Genomic DNA, 17,631 nt, shown 5'->3' with positions numbered 1-17,631 from the left:
ATTTAATTAGGAATTGTTTAACTTGGACAGTGACCTCAAGGAGCTCAAGGACAAATATAAATTGCATTTAATGAATCTGACAGATGGTGCTTGTTCTGGGCCCCCTGAACAGGCAGAATGTGAGCAGGACCATCTGGACAGTAAATGTTGTGTGCAGCTGTGTCATGACAGTAACTCCACCACACCTGGACATCTGGCCAACATCCCTGGCACGTGTGGACCTTATGGATCATGAGACAGTGCACGCCTGCGCTTGGCACAAATTTAAAAGCTTACATACACTAGATATGTAAGCTGTTTCTGATTTTGCTGAGTATAAAAGCGGGCAAGCTCCAGGACTGGGCCAGAAAACTCACCTATGGGCGGACACACCACATAAGAACTTCCCAGTTACCAAGAGACTCCGGGAGAGAGGAAAGGAAGGAAAGGGGGGAAAGGGGGGGAGGAAGGGAGGGGGAGGAAGGGAGGGGGGGAGGGAATTAGTTGTGGGAAGATGTCTCCCCCATAGGTTGGGTCTCTGAGGAGAAAAGGCAAAAGTTGTAATTATTAATAGTTCCCAGTAGATGGCCCCCGAAGTACAAAGGTAATGGCAATGCTGAGTACACACACCAGATTAGTTTCACAACCAGCAATTCTATCATATCACAAGCCAGTATTACAAAGTACAAAACAATAACCTTAGCCCAGGCCCCAAGGATGATAAACAACACAACAAGGAACACATACAGCAAGTAAGGTATTACATGATGCAACCTTGAGATCACACGCAGCAACTCTGAGAGGAAACAAATCAACATTGTGACCAGCAACTATTAAACTAATATAATAAATGTTTATGAAAAAATTGTTTTAATATGCTCTGGTCAGATGTGTTGTTATCTCAGCCCTTGGGCATATTGTGCTTATGAACTTACATACAGGTTCTGAAGGCACAAAGATTCTGAGATGCTATTTTCATTGGTTATAAATGGAAGATAATGAGTTTTAACCTATAACTTCACATATTAATTTTAAACAACCTTACATTGTTTAAGAAAACACTTAGAAAACCATTTTTTTCAATGACTACTTCAGATTTATTTGTTATGGATAGACTGAGAAGCCCCTATTTAGGCTCTGTGTCATTCAAAATAATTAATGCCAGAGCTCATACAAATTCTTACTTTTAGAGTGATAAATCTCTGAATAAAATAATAGACTCCATATTGCATCATGAACACATATCTGAACATGTCCCAGAAAAGCCTGTTGAACTGCATTTTAGATAACAGAATGAAAACTAAATCCTCATAAAGGCCTATCAAACAGATACAAATGAAACCTGAATGAACCTCAGCTACTGATCTACCCAGATGAAACAAGGTTTTTCTTCTTCATATCATCAAGGATGATATGATATTTCTGCCATATAGAATTGTGAAAGAGAACAGAAACATCCCACTGATGCATGCAAGAGAAAAATGTAACACAATGTAACTCTGGGCAGACTAGAGGCTACCTGCACATTTACGGTTTCCCTGAAGAGTCATTCAGGTTAAGATGGCTTATCTAACAAAAAATAACACTAGGAAGAACTTCAAACTCTCAGGAGGAACAAGTAGACCCCAGAACGGAAGCCTACACAGGACTTTGGAGGATTGTCATCAGTGGCACAAAGTGCAGTTGGAGGCAAGTCACTAGTGGTGTACCCCAGGGATTGATACTGAGGCCAATACTGTTTAACCTCTTCATTAGTAACCTGTAGGCTGGGACAGAGCGCACCCTTAGCAAGTTTGTAAACAATGCAAAGCTGGGAGGAGTAACTGATACACAAGATTGTAGTGATGCCATTCAGAGGGACCTCAACAGGCTGGAGAAATGGACAGAGAAGAATCTCATGCAGTTCAACAAGGGGAAGTGCAAAGTCCTGCACATGGGGAGGAATAACCCCAGGCACGAGTACAGGCTGCGGGCTGACTGACTGGAAAGCAGCTCTGCAGAGAAGGGCCTTCCCCCTAAGAAGAGGGTCCTGGTGCACACCAAGCTGACCATGAGCCAGTAATGCACCCTTGCAGCAAACAAGGCCAACAGCCTCCTGGCCTGGATTAGGAAGAGCATTACCAGCAGGTTGAGAGAGGTGATCCTTCCTCTCTATCCAGCACTGTCAAGGCCACACCTGGAGTCCCGTGTCTAGTTCTGGGCTCCCAAGTACAAGAGAGACATGGACATACCGGAGAAAGTCCAGTGAAGGGCCACAAATATGATTAAGGAATTGGAGCAACTTTCATATGAGAAGTGGCTGAGAGCTGCAACAGTTTATCCTAGAGAAGAGAAAGCTCAGGGTGAGGGGGGGGGGGTGTGTGTGTCTTATCACTCTGTATAAATACCTGATGGGGGGAATGAAGAAGAGCTCTTCTCAGTAGTGCCCACTGACAGAAGAGTCAATGAGCACAAATTAAAACACATGAAATTCCATCTGAACACAAGAAAACACTTTTTTACTGTGAGGGTGATTAAATACTGGAACAGGTTGCCAGAGAGGTTGCAGAAGCTCTATCTATGGAGATATTCAAGATCCGACTGGACATGGTCCTCGGCAACCTGCTCTAGATGACCCTTACTGAGCAGAGGGGTTGGACTAGATGATCTCAAGAGGTCTCTCCTTCCAACTTCAACAATTCTGTAATTCTGTATAAAAAATGCCTTTAAGTCTGGGGGTTCCTAGCTTTCTTTCTAAATTATATCTCAAAAGGGCTAATTTAGTCCATGGTCCTGATGGAAAACAAGAATATATATAAGAGTCTGAAAGAGACTCATAGTCTCAGACACTGACATTGGGATCTAAAGCCCTGGGTGTCTATTTTATCAGGGATATCTTTAGACATGAGATCTGAGACCAACACTATAACCAATAGACCCATCACTAGAAAGAATAAGTATGCTCTATTACAGATTCAGAGAAGTGGGACAGTGTAAGAAAGAATAACAGTTTGAACAAAAAGTACACAGATTTTTTAAGATAGAAAAGGGATGTACTCCAGCATAATTAATTTATTAACATAATGAAAGACTAAAAGATCAGAATATTGTTCAGCCAAGATGGCAGTCCTATTTTTCAATTTCATCAACAGTTAAATACTTCTCAGACTGGAGATGTCTACCACTGTTGAAGTTAAATGACACAAATCTATTCTCTTTCAGAAACTCCTGAAACAAAAATAATGTTTCAAAATGTTATAAAAGGTGTGACAGGTACCTGCCCTTGACCCCTGGTAATAGTGTCATCATCATTCTGCCAAGGATCTCAAATAGAACCTGTCTGTCCCCTTAGTGTTGGGTGACAAAAGGTTATTTATTTTGTTAAGGGATATTAGAAGTAGCACGTGTACACACACCCCCCCACAACATTGACAAGTAGCATGTGTACCACCCCCACACACACACCCTGCACACACATGACATTGACACAGCCAGTTACACAGACTGCCACAGACAAGATGCTACCTTCAACCACACCTACATGTAGGACTAACATAAGTATAGGCAGCCAAGTCCCCTTCCACCTCTTCAGCTGGTAGAGATAGGAGGTCATTAGTGAAGGTACATGTAGAGGAATGAAGCTGGGTTAATTAACATTGATAATATACAGCTGTGGGCTGGCTTCAGGGGTGGTGGGTTGGCTGATGTAGATAAGGTGCAGCTGTGGCTGGTTCTGTTAAGTGGTTGAGAGCCAATGAAGAGAGAGCAGCTGAGGAAGAAGTAGAGAGAGTGAGTGTGCCCTGGATGAAGAGAGATTAGGAGAAGACAGCAGAGGGACTGTTGTGAAGAGTAAGTTGATATGTGATGGTAAAAGATCTTGTTGTAGCTGGCTAGTTTGAAGAGTGCTGTGACAGGTACACATATGATATACTCTCTATATTCACATGTGCACACACATTCACTGTGATCCCTTGAGTACTGGTATGGCCCCCTTTGTCCACTACCACGCCTGGATTCCAGGCACTCTTACCTGCTTCACAGGTCTCCTACTTGCCAGCTAGTCCAGTTCAATGCTTGTTAGCAGACATGCACTCACACACTCTTCCCACAGGCGCTCTACACTCATAAGTTCCCCTGAGTATATCAGCACAGATCCTTGCCCACCCAATATCCCTGCCCAGACCCAGGGCCTCCAAGCTGGACTAGCCAGCAAGTAAAAGTTTGCTAGCAAACTCCACACGCACACTCCCCTACTCCCCAGGTTTAGAGACACTTGGAAATGCCCTCCTGCCAGCAGCCAGCACCAAGGGGCTGTGACACACAGTCCTGCTCCAGCTCTCCAGCTGCTGACACTGAGCCCCTCACTTGCCTCACTCATGCTAGTCCCTTCCAGTAGCTGGTTTTCCCACCCCAGTGGCTGGAGGCAAGAGACCCACACACACACACACTCACTCCTGTAGCTGACACCACATCCATTCACACCAGTTCCCTCAGTAGCAGGCATTCCAGGCACAAGGTCTGTAGGACCCTACCTGGATTGAGAGCTATGGCCCCTACAACTACTGATACTAGGACCATCACTTTCTCTAGTAGCTGACACCACAGGCCAGGGGAGCCTACCCCCACAACACCCCTGACTGCAGCAGTGGGCACCAAATCCACTCATACAGCACACAGGTCTCATGAGTAGCTTAGTCCTTGCAGCGCACACACACAAGACAGAGAGTGATAGTTAAGAAAATATTTAATAAGATATAAGAAGATAGGATAGACCGCAGTGATCAGGTGCAGGGCTCAAGCATACTGACTGGCCCCGTTCTGCCTGTGACCAGCCCCTTTGATAGTCTTTTCTGTCTACACTCTTCTTTGTTCATCCCTATTTCCCCTTCCCCTGGATACTGCCTCATCAGTTGGCATAGTTCCACCTACCCCTCTCAAACATCCTGGACTCTCAGGTTTGCATCCAAAATCCCTATTTGCCTACAGTTTCTTGATAGCCCCTCAGTGTGACTGACCAGTTTTGTTTCTGGTTATTGTCTTTGTTAATGCTAATTGATCAGGTTTTATGTCTCTCTGTGTTTGTCTCCCTCCCTTTCCTTATCCTACCAGCTGAAGAAATGAACACTCTCACACTCCACATATCCTAACCAATTAGTGTGACTGGCCAGGTTTGTTCTTATAACCCTCCCTTATCATTTGTCCCTCAGGTTTGTCTCTGTTTTTGCTTATGACTCCTTTGACCAGATACCCTTAAAGGAGCACATATTCTCCTTCCACATACCCTTACATATTTGAACATTTATTGTTCAAAGACACTACATTTGACTGACCTTTGCTACATGATCAAGAAATGTTATGGGATTCAAATTAATAAACCTATTCCCACAGAAACACATTTCTACTCCAAAAGAAACACATCTAAGGATAAAAAAAGAGTTCAATTTCAACAAGCTAGTTCATAGCCTTCATAAAAAAAAGGTTAAAACCCCCACGTCTGACAATAACAACAGCTCTTATAAAATGGATATTATCCACTATGACCATGGAACTCATTTTATAGCTTACAAAAGAGGCAGCCACTGGATAATAACACCTGATTATATTCAAATTGGGTCAAGTCTGAATCACTGATTAGATTATCATGTTCACATCCCAGAATAAAAACATCTTTATTACACAGAAAAAACAGGGAACATTTTAGACATTGCTAATTAAGGTATTTTTTATAACACTAACATCAACCTTTCCCCTTCTTTTAAATTTGTTTAAACAAATATTCATTTCTTTAGAAGAAAGCCATGAAAATTCCACAAGGTATCCGATGCTTATTGTCTCCTACCTAACGTTACCTTTAATTTTGGTCATATGCCATTGGTTAATCATAACTGAGGTAGAAATCCATTTATTTTTTTCTGATGAAACAATGGTCATGTTTTGTATATTATTGAAATTGTATTATTTTTTATGAAAAATTCTTCCTACTCCAACATATTTTCTGTATGATACAATATTCACCCTGAGTGCTTATTGAAGCTTATTATTTCATGGCTGAAAGTCCAAAAAGATCAGTAAAAATGCAAGCTGTATAATAATTTTAATATTGATTTCAACTCAATTTATCACTTAGCACTAACATTTCTACTGCATTTTATAGTTAGAATAAAATGTTTTAAATACAAGAAATGTTAGTCTCTAAAGAAGATAGAAGAAAGAATGTTACAGGCACAAAATAAATTTACAATTCCCACATATTTTCTTAGTAAGTTTAAAGAACAGTAAAGCTGCTTGAAATTACTAACTAGAAATCCAAAAGAAAAAGGTTACATTCTAGGCCTCAGTGTTTTACAGTTTCACTGATGAAAAGATCTTTTGCCCATTTTTACATACACACTCACAGGAGCATTTTCAAATAAGTGACTGAACAGCTTAGATGGAGAAAATTTTTTCTAAGATTTTTGCTGTTATTTTTATCTTCCAATCAAATTAACAGTTAAAATCAAACAAAAGTAGAACTCACACTGAATAATTTCTACTTCCACCTCAATCCTTTTTTTACTTTTCTTTTTTTCTTTAAAGATTTCCATTTGTTCCCACACTTTGCTCATGAGATAGTTATCTTTCTGTGAGGAGGGAAATGCCCTCATATACTTCTTCATGTTCTTCATGTACCCAATAATGTCTTTTTTGCTTATTATTAATCTCCTTTCCTCCCCCTACTGAGCAATCCATTGAAACAGCAGTTTTTCTCCAACAGTAAATGAAGCAGTCTCAAGCTACTTTTTCAAAGCTGCTGCTTTTTTGAGAGAAAAACCGAGCGGAGCATTGTATTCTTTCTAACTGTAAAAAGAGAGAATATTCTTGCATTCGCACTGCCAATGAAAAGACAATAATAATGAAAATTATATGTTAACAACTCATAGGTTACTTAATACTTTATTTTCATATATATTCTGAGCTCAGACTTTGAGTACTACTTTATTTTCCATCCTTAAAAAAAGAAAACATTCTGTCAAGAAATTTTTTTCCCTCCCCATGTAAAAAAGAGGCACAGACATGGATTAGAAAGTAAAGCAACACATTTTAGTTGATATTTTGAGACATTTCCCTATAGAGTATCTCTGAACCTTGCCACTAGGCTCAGTGAAAACTGATTAATTCCCACATTGTATTGAATTTGCATGGCAAGGTTTTGGTAGCAGGGGGTACAGGGGTGGCTTCTATGAGAAGATGCCACAAGCTTCTCCTACGTCTGATAGACACAATGCCAGCTGGCTCCAAGATGGACCTAACACTGGCCAAAGCTGAGCCAATCAGCCATGGTGGTAGGGCCTCTGTGATAGCATATTTAAGAAGGGGAAAAAACTGCTGTGCAACAACAGCCAGAAGAGAGGAGTGAGAATATGTGAGTGAAACAACTCTGCAGACACCAAGGTCAGTGAAGAAGGAGGGGGAGGAGGTGCTCCAGGCACCAAAGCAGAAATTCCCCTGCAGCCCATGGTGAAGACCATGGTGACGCAGGTTGTCCCCCTGCAGCCCATGGAGGTCCATGGTGGAGCAGATATCCACCTGCAACCCATGGAAGACCCCACACTGGAGCAGGTGGATGTGCCCAAAGGAGGCTGTGACCCATGGGAAGCCCGCGCTGAAGCAGGTTTGCTGGCAGGGCTTGTGACTGCTTGGGGGACCCACATTGGAGCAGTGTTCCTGAAGGACTGCACCCTGTGGAAAGAACCCATGCAGGAGTAGTGCATGATGAACTGCAGCTCATGGGAAGGACTCATGTTGGAGAAGTTCATGGAGGACTGTCTCCCATGGGAGGGACCCCATGCTGGAGCAGGGGAAGAGAGCAAAAGTGAAGGAGCAACAGAAACAACATGTGATGAACGGACCACAACCCCCCTTCCCCATCCTCCTGCACTGCTTGAGAGAGGATGAGGTATAGAATTCAGGAGTGAAGCTGAGCCCAGGAAGAAGGGAGGGGTGGGGGGGAAGGGTTTTTTAAGTTTTGGTTTTATTTTTCATTACCCTACTCTGATTTGATTGGTAATAAATTAATTTTCCCAAGTCGAGTCTGTTTTTCCCATGATGGTAATTGCTGAGTGATCTCCCTGTCTTTATATCAACCCATGAGCCTTTAATTATATTTTCTCTCCCCTGTTACTGAGGAAGGGGAGTGATAGAGTGGCTTGGTGGGTACCTGGCATCCAGCCAAGGTCAACCCACTGCTCATATATACCATATGAAACCAAAATCAGCTTCACTGAAAAAGTGAAAAGTCTTGAGTATTCCATCCAAACCCATTTATATAAAAGTAAAAATGCACAGACCTGAAAATTATAAGATAAAAGCAATCATATTGGGGAAAAAAACCCCTCTCTTAGAAAGAACATCCCTGTGTACTAAGATCATCATTATTTAAACATAAGAAAAAATATTTAAAATAAAGGAAATTATGCATGCAGTTATCCCATAAACAGTAACAGATGGCTGTGACAGGCTGAAATCCCTCATTGGCAAAAACCAGACTAATTTTATCTAAAGGGAAAATGTTGGTATTCAAGATGCAATTCATTCAGACTCTTCATTCAGTTCATGCATAGAACAGTATCAAAGTACATGAAAGTAGCCCCTTTTTTTTTGTTTTGTCTCCTCAGCTGATTAAACTTACACCTCTTGCTGTTATAGACAACTGACTCGTATTTTCTATTTTTTCCTATATTACCTTTTACATTCTTATACTAAGAACCTGTAAATCATTTAAGTACTAACACATAATTAACAATTAACCTCATCTTTGCTAAACTGGTTATTGAGGAAGTACAGTTTTAGTTTCTCTGCTACTTTCTTCAGGTTACACTAAAAAAAAAGTTTTCTCTAATTCTTTTCTAATTTCTCTATTTTTTTTTTAATAATACACCTTTCAAAATCAAGTTGTATGCTTTTTTGATGGATATTAAGTTTGAAGTACCAGTTTATATATTTAGTGATTAGCACATGTAATTGTCAACAGGAAAAAGCTGAGCAACTAACCACATTAAGAGCTAAGTACTAATTTATGAAGCAAATTTTATCTGTATATGCATGGTTAGCTTTTATAATAAAGAAGAGATCACTAAATTACAACACACAAACACAAAACAAAAAACTGATTGATTTATATACTCTGACTTTGAAGCTCATTTAAATAAAAGCTAATCTAGAGTACACTCATTAATTAGATTTGACTTTATGCTTCAAATGACCCAGTTCTGATCCAATTTCTTCCAAAAATATTCCAAAGCTTTGGTAACCACACCTACCATATATTTATACCCAGGTTTACACAAACTTCAGTGGAGTTAATGGTGATATGAATTGGCATGAGAACCAGAATGAAGCACAGATACTCTTTAAAGTGATGCTTTAGTAAAAACTGATGACATTTTTGACAGACTTCCTCTGTTTTCATTCCAAATTTTTTATCTTGATCCTCTTGTTTAAAATTTGTTCTCTCCCATTTTTTGTCTGAAGTGTTTTTAGATAGATTTTTTACATTTTAAAAAAATCCTAACAAGTTGTTCAATGAATTGAAACAGAAAGTTGAAGGCTATGTCTCACCTACGCAAAGAAGAGGTCATAGCAACATAAATTCTAATATGCTTTTATTATAAAAAAATGTTGAATTTTGCACCAATTAGAAGTTTTATAATACAAAGATAATAATTTGGAAATACAATTTTTCACTAGGGATATATTAATATTTTAGCAGAGTATTTCCTATAACATTTAAAATGTTAAACAACTTTCACAATTTTTCATACAAAAAGTGCTCCTGTACTAATTTTATCTCATTATGATATTTATTATTCCACTTCTCTATCACTATATACAATTTTCCTATACATACACTATATATATGTATGTATGTGTATATATGCCTATGCAACTGTAATCTCTTCCACATATCTTAGATATTCTTTAGCTAAAATACATTTTACTGGGTCCTTCAATGTAATCTAAGAGTGACCAATAGAAGACCTATTCATTCTAAGTCTTTCTCAAAAAAGCTATTTTAATCTAATATTTCAGGTGACAAGATCACAATTAAAGGGCAGTTTTAAGAATTCTGCTCAGCCTCAATTGTTTGTTTGTTTTGATGGGGTTGGGACAATCATCTGTTCTACTTCAGGAAAACATAGCCAAGTTTTCAGGAGGAAGGTTTTCAAGTAACATCTGGTCTCCACCCTAAGTACATAAGCAAATATTTTAACTAGTCTTTCGAGCCAGTACATGAAAACAAATAAGCAAATAGGAGTAATACAAAACAGCTTTTTTTCCATTTCTCATTATATTTCTTAATTATTTTTTCATATTTGGCCAACAAGAAACTTTCTCCATCCATTGGGGGGCCTAAACAAAAGCCAAATAGAAGAGATACTCAATGAACATGAGCCAGCAGCGTACCCTTGTGGCCAAGAAGGCCAATGGGATCCTGGGGTACATTAGGAGGAATGTGACCAGCAGGCTGAGGGAAGTTATCCTTCCTCTCTACTCTGCCCTGGTGAGGCTGTACCTGGAGTACTGTGTCCAGTTCTGGGCTCCCCAGTTTAAGAGAGACAGGGAACTACTGGAGAGGGTCCAGCAGAGGGCTACAAAGATGATTAGGGGACTGGAGCATCTCCCTTATGAGGAAAGGCTGAGAGAGCTGGGCCTTGTTTATCCTGGAGAAGAGAAGACTGAGAGGGAATCTTATCAACATCTACAAATATCTTAAGGGCAAGTGTCAAGAGGATGGGGCCAGGCTCTTTTCAGTAGTGCCCAGTGACAGGACAAGGAGTAGCAGGCACAAAGTACAACACAGGATATTCCATCTGAATATGAAGAGGAACGTTTTTACTTTGAGAATGACAGAGCACTGGAACAGGCTGCCCAGAGAGGCTGTGGAGTCTCCTTCTCTGGAGACATTCAGAACCCACCTGGATGTGATCCTGTGCAACCTGTTCTAGGTGAACCTGCTTTAGCAGGGAGTTGGACTAGATGATCTGCAGAGGTCCCTTCCAACCCTGACCTTTCTGTGATTCTGTGATTTTCAGTGGGAATTGAAACAAAATGTATAATATCTGATTACATAAATAGCACCAGTTCTTGAGGCTTGTATTCGGTTTACAAGGTTTTGGTAGCAGGGGGGCTGCAGCTGCAGGGTCGACCTCTTTGAGAAGAGTCCAGGGGCTGCCCCTGTGACAGACAGAGCCAGTGTCAGCTGGCTCCAAAAAAGACCCACCACTAGCCAAAGCTGAGCCAGAGACACTGGTGATGCCTCTGTGATAACATATTTAATAAAGGATAAAAAATGCTGTGCAGCAGCTATGAGAGAGATAAGTGAGAAAAAATGTGAGATAAACAACCGTGCAGACACCAAGGTCAGTGAAGAAGGAGGGGGAGGAGGTGCTTCAGGCACTGCAGCAGAATTTCCCCTGCAGCTCATGGTGAAGACCATGGTGAAGCAGGCTGTCCCCCTGCAGTTCATGGAAGTTAGCAGTGGAGCAGATATCCACACTGCAGCCCATGGAGTACCCCACACTACAGCAGGTCGATACACCCTGAAAGAAACTGCAGCCCATGGAGAGAAGCCCACACAGAAGCAGGTTTGCTGGCAGGAATTGGGGACTGTGGGGTACCTATGCTGGAGCAGTCTGTTCCTGAAGGACTGTACCCCACGGAAAGGACTCATACTGGAGCAATTCTTAAAGAACTGTATCCAGTGGGAGGTACCTCACACTGGAGCAGGGGAAAAGTGTGAGGAGTAAAGTGTGGCAGAAATTAAGTGTTATGAACTGACTACAACTCCCATTTCCCATCACCTATGTGCTGCTTAGGGTGGGAGGATGTAGAAGACTCAGGAATGAAGGAATGAAGTTGAACCTGGGAAGAAGAGGGGGTGGAAGGAAGGTGGTTTTAGTTTTGTCTTTGTTTCTTACTTTCCTACTCTATTTTTAATTGCCATCAAATTAAATTAATCTTTCCCAAGCCAAATCCTGTTTTACCCAACTGGTAAGCAATCTCCCTGTCTCTATCTCGACCCATGAGCTTTTTAATCTTATTTTCTCCCCCTGTTCTGTTGAGGAGGCAGGGGTAAGAGAATGACTTAGTGAGCATCTGGCAGCCAGCCAAGGTTAACACACCATAAGTAGCAGTAGTAGTAATAATAATAATAATTTATATGATGGTAACTCTATAATAAATATAGAAAATATAATGCAGTGATGGGCAAAACATGCCTGACCATCTAATATCCTGCAGAATATCATAATATACAGCGTTACTAGTAAATGTACCACACAGGAAATGGTAATCTTTCAAGTACAGCACCAATCTGGGAGCAGCAAAGAATGTACAAATTATTTTTTCTGAACTGCAATAAAGTTGTTCTGATAAAAAATGCTACTTTTGGCTGGGATAGAGTTAATTTTCTTCATAGTAGCTAGCATGGGGCTATGTTTTGGATTTGTGCTTAAAACAGTGTTGATAATACAGGGATGTTTTAGTTATTACTGAGCAGTGCTTACACAGTGTCAAGGCCTTTTCTGCTTCTCACCCCACCCCACCAGTGAGTAGGCTGGGGGTGCACAAGAAGTTGGGAGGGGACACAGCTGGGACAGCTGAGCCCAACTGACCAAAGGGATATTCCATACCATATGACATCATGCTCAGCATTATAAAGCTGGGGGAAGAAGAATGAACGGGGGGAAGTTCAGAGTTATGGTGTTTGTCTTCCCAAGAAACCATTATGCATGATGGAGCCCTGCTTTTCTGGGGATGGCTGAACACCTGCCTGCCGATGGGAAGCAGTGAATGAATTCCTTGCTTTGCTTTGCTTGTATGCACAGCTTTTGCTTTCCTTAATAAACTGTCTTTATCTCAACCCACAAATTTTCTCACTTTTACCCTTCTGATTCTCTCCCTCATCCCACCAGAGGGGAGTGAGTGAGCGTCTATGTGGTACTTAGTTGCCAGCTGGAGTTAAACCATGACACATACTATTATGCCACAATATTATCATATCCACTGATCAGTCAGTACTATGCTTTTCATAATGCAACTTTACTTTTTTCCCATGTAAATAGAAATGTGTGATACTTAAGAAAAAAATCCTACTTAAGTTGTAACAATAAGAGAATTCTACATTGTTGATACTACTTACCGACGATGAGCCTAACATGGATTTTGGAGATCTCATAATTCCGGCTATTGAGTGACGTATAGTGTCCAACTTTGAGACTTTGTCCTTCTTGTCCTAGGAGAAAAAGTAATATCTCCAGTAAAACCAAGCAAATCAGTATGGATTTACTTCTGTGCATTAATATTTGTATTACTGGAGGACATGGAATGTAGACTCATGGATTTTGTTTGAATTTTTATTATCTTTATTATATAAAATTATCTTTTGATAGGGACTGATCTGCTACTGATACAAACCACCAAGCTTGTGTCAAAATCAGCCGGATTATGCTAATGCATACCAATTGAAGAGCTGAAAGATTCTGTGATTCCTTATATGTTTAGTGCAATTATTTTAAATATCACTATTGTTAACTATAAGGGACCTGAAATTCTTTTGTACCCTAAAGACAGAGGACCTAATTGTCAGCTGTCCTGAAATACCTATCTTTTTTAAAAGGGTATTGGTTTGAAACCATATAATAAAACCATACATAATAAAACCCATACATACATACTTGCATTATCTTTAATTTGTTTTATTCTTTTATTAAGCTGATCTTCTCTAATAATACACTACTTGTAAATATTAATACCAATCACTGCAAGTAATAGGATCCATTTGTTTTCTGGCACTACAATAAACAACAGGGGCAGCCACCACTATCTGAATTTTAAATTCTTTAAGAACAGAGCCATTCACTAAAACTACTTCTATCACAAGTAAATGGAATGTCCAAAGTGTTTATAACCTGATTTAGTCCAAGAACTGGTTATTTCCTAATACCTGATTCATTGTCAGCTCTCAAAATTTAGTATCAAAGAATCTTTCAAAAATGTAGATATGTATTTTTAACTAACTTCACCCTCAGACACAGATGAGGTATTTTAATGAATATTTGCAAAATAATTAAACCTAAAGCAGAGAGACCACCCAATAAAAATCTCATTCTAATTAGCTATGGATTAATTAAGCTGTAAGAAACTGAAAATGAAAATGGAATAAATCTCTTTTTTAGTGTAACAAAAAAAGATTGCTTCAAAGTTTTGAACATACACCCTTGACTGAAAAAACTGAAAATCTGATAATGTAATGAATGCAGTTTCAGTTTATTCCAAGAATTCTAAATGAGCAACAAAATCTATTAAATCTGTATACAGAATAAAGCATTGTTTGAAAATGACTCCCAAAAATAATTTAGTTTACATGATATAGTTTAAACATTGTCTTAGTAAAATAAATTGTTTAGCAGAAAAATTCTGCAATATTCCATAATTTGCATGCCATGAGAAGAGAGTATGAAAAAGAACATTTCATATAGGAAGAGAAAAAAGGCTAAAAGGGAACTTACTAGCCACTTGAAATTAACATTGATCAATACAATTTTTATTCTTTTTATCAGACTCAAGTAATATGGCATGTCAACTACTTTTCTTACAGTAAAACACTCTGTCCTGAGTCAACTGGCAAGATGATATTTATTTTTCAGTATTGATGAATAACATTGATTACTTAAGAAAATAAATCATTAATAACGGTGACAACACAGTGTCTAATTTTGCTTGCATGCCTATCAGGCTTGGAATGATCAATTAATTTCACTCATCTTTTCACAAGTGAGCCACAGGATTTAACTGTTACTAAACGTCTACTTCTTACACAACAGGAAAAAATAAGTTACCAAAATATGCATGAATTCCACTGTGTTGTTTCCACCCCTGGGGTAGTCAATTCCATGTGTATTGGACACCTCTTCATGTGAAAGCAAACCGTAGCATGCACTTTTCTGCCAAAGGAACTGATAAAAGCACATTGGCAATATTGATTGTGGCATACCGCTTGGCTGACTTTGACTCCAGTTCATATGGAACGCTAACATTTTCAGTATGGCCACACTCAGTGGTGGCATGACTTGGTCGAGGCCACAGCACCCCACTGTTAACCTCCAGCCCCTGTAAACTGGATGTCATCTGGATCTTTGTAGACCTGGTTGTCATCCAGGTCACTGTAGATGACTTCCAGCACAGCTACTTCTATCAGATATTGGATACATTCCTCCACTGTATTCCACTTTCCTCGGTAATTCACAAGATCATCCTTGAAGGGATATATTGCCTTCACACTCGACAGGAGCTGCCTCCAGAGGCTGCAGATTCTCACCTCTTTTTTGCTTTCTTTGTCAGTTCCCCAGTTCCTAGTGAGGGATCACAGCTGCTGGGCTTCCTTACCTTCTAACTCCTGACTGTTGACTTCACTATCACAGCATTGGAGCAGCCAGGCAGCAATCTGCTCACCTGCCTGGTGGCTGTAATCTTTCCGCAAATCTTGAAATTTGCCCAGGGTCAAGGACCAGGTAGTTTCTGCCTCTTGGGTGATTTCTCTCGCTTCCTCATCCTGTTTCCTTGTCAAAGGACCAGCTTCCTGATCAGACCCTTCCTCCTCCTCCTCCCTTACTAATCGATGGCATGGACCCATCAATCTCTGTGTCCAATGTTTCTTTTTGACTCCTGAGGCAATTACTGTAGCTGGGGTGTGGGTCCCTATCACATCCACGGCATCCTCAGACATGTTTTGAATTCCTGGCTCAACCATGGTGTCCTCAGAGGTGGTTTCAGTCCCTGTCTCAATCACACTCATTTGATGGTACTGAACAGAGGCTCAATCGTCACAGTCCAAGCCCAAATACAGTGCTAGGAGCTGCTGGGTTTCATGGAGTAGGAAAGGCACCCTTACATCAAGTGGCGCTCCAATTCAGCATGGATTACTTACCCTAGGAACCTGCCAAATCCTTCCATACACCCTGTCACCCAGGGATCAACCACGTCAAGGAACATTTCCTTGTCATGCAACAAACAAGCAGACAATTGTATTATTGTGCATCACTTCTCTTTCTTGGGTTTTATTCCTTTCTCTCTCCTTTTCATTAAAATCATTGTTGTTGTTGTTATATTTTACTTTATTTCAATTATTAAACTGTTCTTATCTCAACCCACAGGTTTTACCTCTTTCCGATTCTCCTCCCCATCCCACCGGGGGGGAGGGGGGGAGCAACTGTGTGGTACTTACTTGCTAGATTGGGTTAAACCACAACAGTCATTTTTGGCACCTAATGTGGGGCACGAAGTGTTGAGATAATGACAGATCTGACCAGACAGTGTTAAAAAAATTTTGTTATAAGCATTCATTGTATTGTTTTACTAGTCACTGGTTGCAATGTTGATTTATTTGCTCTCAGAGTTGTTGCGCTTGATCTCAGAGTTGCTTTGTGTAACACCTTACTTGCAGCATGTGTTTGCTGTTTTGGTATTTATCGCCTTGGGGCCTGAGCTAAGGTTCTTGTTTTGTTGTACTTTGTAACACCAACTTGCGATATGACAGAATCATTGGTCATGAAACTAATCTGGTATGTGTACTCAGTATTGTCATCACCTCTGTACTTCGGGAGTCATCTACTGGGAACTATTAATAATTACACCTTTTTCCTTTTTTCCTGGGAGAGCCAACCTATGGGGGAGACATCTTCCCACATCTTCTCCTTCTCCTCCAGGCTAATCACAGAAGTGTTTGAGAATTTTGAAAATTTTGTATATCCTTGGTATGTTGAAAACATCCTATTGCTGGTCCTGGTCCTGTTGCTGGGAATGCTGAATGTGGTTTAGATCTTGTTTAGGGTTAAGCAACTATCTGTAGTTACTCCAACCCCAGTGACAGGCACTGCAGCTACTCCAACCCCCACGATGGGCACTATGGTTACTCAGACTCCAGCGATGAGTAATGCAGAGGACCAACCCATGTCAGTATCAGTTGCTGCTATATGCAACAAGAATTGGACACAAAAACCAGCTCCTTTAGTAAAGGAGGATGAAGCAGGGCCATTAGAGGAACAAGACGAAGAGGCAGAACAAGAGGTAACCACCTGAACAAGCTGCGGGATATGCAAAAAGGTTTCCTGGCTGCCCTGATGCTGGGATAATGGGCCTAGTAATTTGGAATTCGAGGGTAGGGAAGCCAAGCAGCTGAGATCACTTTCTAGGGAAGGGGGCATTGACAAGGCAATTGGAAGAGGGACAATAGTCCTCTGCCTCTGGAGGCAACTCCTGTCAAGCATGAAGGAAAGGTATCCCTTCAAGGAGGATATTACATGTTGCCAAGGCAAGTGGACTGCAATAGAGAGAGGTATCCAGTATCTGAGGGAATTAGCCATGCTAGAGATTATTTATTATGACCCGAACAACATGCAGTTATCCACAGATACAGATGCAATCCAATGCACACGACCCATTGTGGTGGAAATTTGCATGGAATGCATCACTGTCATATGCTAACTCATTGGCAGTAATGAGGTGAAGAGATGAAGAGGCACTGACGGTGGATGAAGTGGTTCGCCAACTCCAGGAATACAAAGACAATCTTTCTTCCTTCCTCATCTCGGCTGTGGAGAAACTGGTCCAGTGACTCGACGAAGATAAATCCTA

The 17,631-nt window shown here is 40.5% G+C and overlaps 1 protein-coding gene across 6 annotated transcripts in view; it reads right to left on the bottom strand.

The window, feature by feature from the left end:
• The window catches only part of LOC130141965 (tyrosine-protein kinase Fer-like), a 224,729-nt gene that overhangs the window by 115,374 nt on the left and 91,724 nt on the right, over positions 1–17,631 (bottom strand). For all 6 annotated transcript variants that reach the window (XM_056323318.1, XM_056323319.1, XM_056323317.1 and 3 more), the window contains one exon: positions 13,139–13,231. In XM_056323318.1, the coding sequence (XP_056179293.1) occupies positions 13,139–13,231 (93 nt within the window). The remainder of the gene's footprint in view (positions 1–13,138; positions 13,232–17,631) is intronic.

The sequence above is a fragment of the Falco biarmicus genome, chromosome W, assembly GCF_023638135.1.
Source record: "Falco biarmicus isolate bFalBia1 chromosome W, bFalBia1.pri, whole genome shotgun sequence".
Classification (NCBI taxonomy): Eukaryota; Metazoa; Chordata; class Aves; order Falconiformes; family Falconidae; genus Falco; species Falco biarmicus.
The sequence above is the reverse complement of the archived record's forward strand: the minus strand, read 5'-3'. Positions and strand labels throughout refer to the sequence as shown.